Here is a 1,423-nt window from a genome sequence, read left to right on the forward strand (position 1 = left end):
CTTCTCCTTCTCCTTCTCCTTCTTCTTCTTCTTCTCCCTCTTCTTCTCCCTCGCTAGCAGCATCCTTAAGAGATACAAAAGACGGAGAAAAGGAGACAGTGTCTCCTTCATCAGGAGACACAAAAGAAGGAGAAAAGGAGACAGTGTCTCCATCTCTCATCAGCCCCCAGTGTTGTTTCACAGGTAGCAATCGAGTCCCTTCTACATCTTGTATTGTTTCTGTTGTTTGTTCTTTATCTTTTATTATTTTTTTATTTTCTGTCTCCTCTTTCATCTCTGTCTCTGTCCCTGTCTCTGTCTCTGTCTCTGTCTTTGTCTCTGTCTCTGTCTCTGTCTTTGTCTCTGTCTTTGTCTTTGTCTCCAGCTGTAAAAAAGACCCCACATCTGTCTCCGTCTCCAAATCATCTTCATCTAAAAAAGTTAAAAAATTCGGCTGTCTCCTCGTGCTGAGAGAAGGAGACAGCGAGGGGCTGCTGAGAGAGAAAGGGAGAAAGGGTGTGGGGTTTTCAGGTGTCTCCTCTTCCTCAGCTAGATGAGGAGACAGTGCAGCAGCAGGAGACAGAGGAGAGACAAGCCTTTGTCTCCTTATGTTTATGGGTGGTTTAGGTAGAGTTAGTCTAGGTAAGGAGACACCTGTCTCTCTCAATATATAATTATTTTTATTTTTATTTTTATTTTCTTCTGTCTCCTTTTTATCTGAACCTCTCATGAATGCTTCGTCTGCTGCAGCAAGGGTTTGGGGACTATACAAAGACAGAGAAGCNTGTTCTTCTTCTTCTGTCTCCTTTTCTATCTGCTGAGGAGACGCTTGCTTTATCTCCTCAACAGCACGAGAGACAACAGTATATAGTTTCTTACACTCCTTGGAGACTGTCTCCGCGTCTGTCCCCACAGCCTTCATGCTGCTGTAGAAGGTGCTGCCGCTGGCGGGGCTGAGAGCAGCAGCAGCATCGACAGGCCCCCATAGTTCTTCTATATAGACAACAAGTGCTTCGGGGTTTCTGTCTCCTTTCTGCAGCAGCAGCTGCATGCGTTTACGTAGTTTATTAAGATATTTGTGTTGCTGCTGCAGCAGCTGTAGTTCTGTTGCTGCTTGAACTGTCTCCTCAGGTGTCCCCTTTACTTCTTCTATGCTTTTTCTTGTGTCTCCAACAGCAGCAACAGCAGCAACAGCAGCAGCTTTTTGTTTTTCTTTTTCTATAGATAATATAAAACTACTAATTGCATCCTTAAGAGACACCCCAAGACGTTTGTGGCTCTGCCAGCAGCGGAGGAGATAGGCCCCTATCACCCCTTCTTCCTCGAGGCTCACCAGTCCCCTCAGTGTATGTGGGATGTTGTCTTGCTGCTGCAGCTGCTGCAGCTGCTGCAGCTGCTGCAGCTGCTGCAGCTGCTCTTTTATTGTCTCTTTTTCTTTTTCTTT

The 1,423-nt window shown here is 45.7% G+C and overlaps 1 protein-coding gene across 1 annotated transcript in view; it reads right to left on the reverse strand.

Annotated features, from left to right (window-relative positions):
- Positions 1-251: 251 nt before the first annotated feature.
- Positions 252-1,423, reverse strand: part of EMH_0013720 (sushi domain-containing protein / SCR repeat-containing protein, putative) — a gene marked incomplete at both ends in the record, with an annotated part of 3,949 nt that continues 2,777 nt past the window's right edge. Inside the window, 3 exons of the mRNA XM_013499911.1 lie at positions 252-364; positions 859-972; positions 1,313-1,421. Coding sequence (XP_013355365.1) covers positions 252-364; positions 859-972; positions 1,313-1,421 — 336 coding nt within the window. The remainder of the gene's footprint in view (positions 365-858; positions 973-1,312; positions 1,422-1,423) is intronic.

The sequence above is a fragment of the Eimeria mitis genome, genomic scaffold, assembly GCF_000499745.2.
Source record: "Eimeria mitis Houghton genomic scaffold, Emh_scaff481, whole genome shotgun sequence".
Classification (NCBI taxonomy): domain Eukaryota; phylum Apicomplexa; class Conoidasida; order Eucoccidiorida; family Eimeriidae; genus Eimeria; species Eimeria mitis.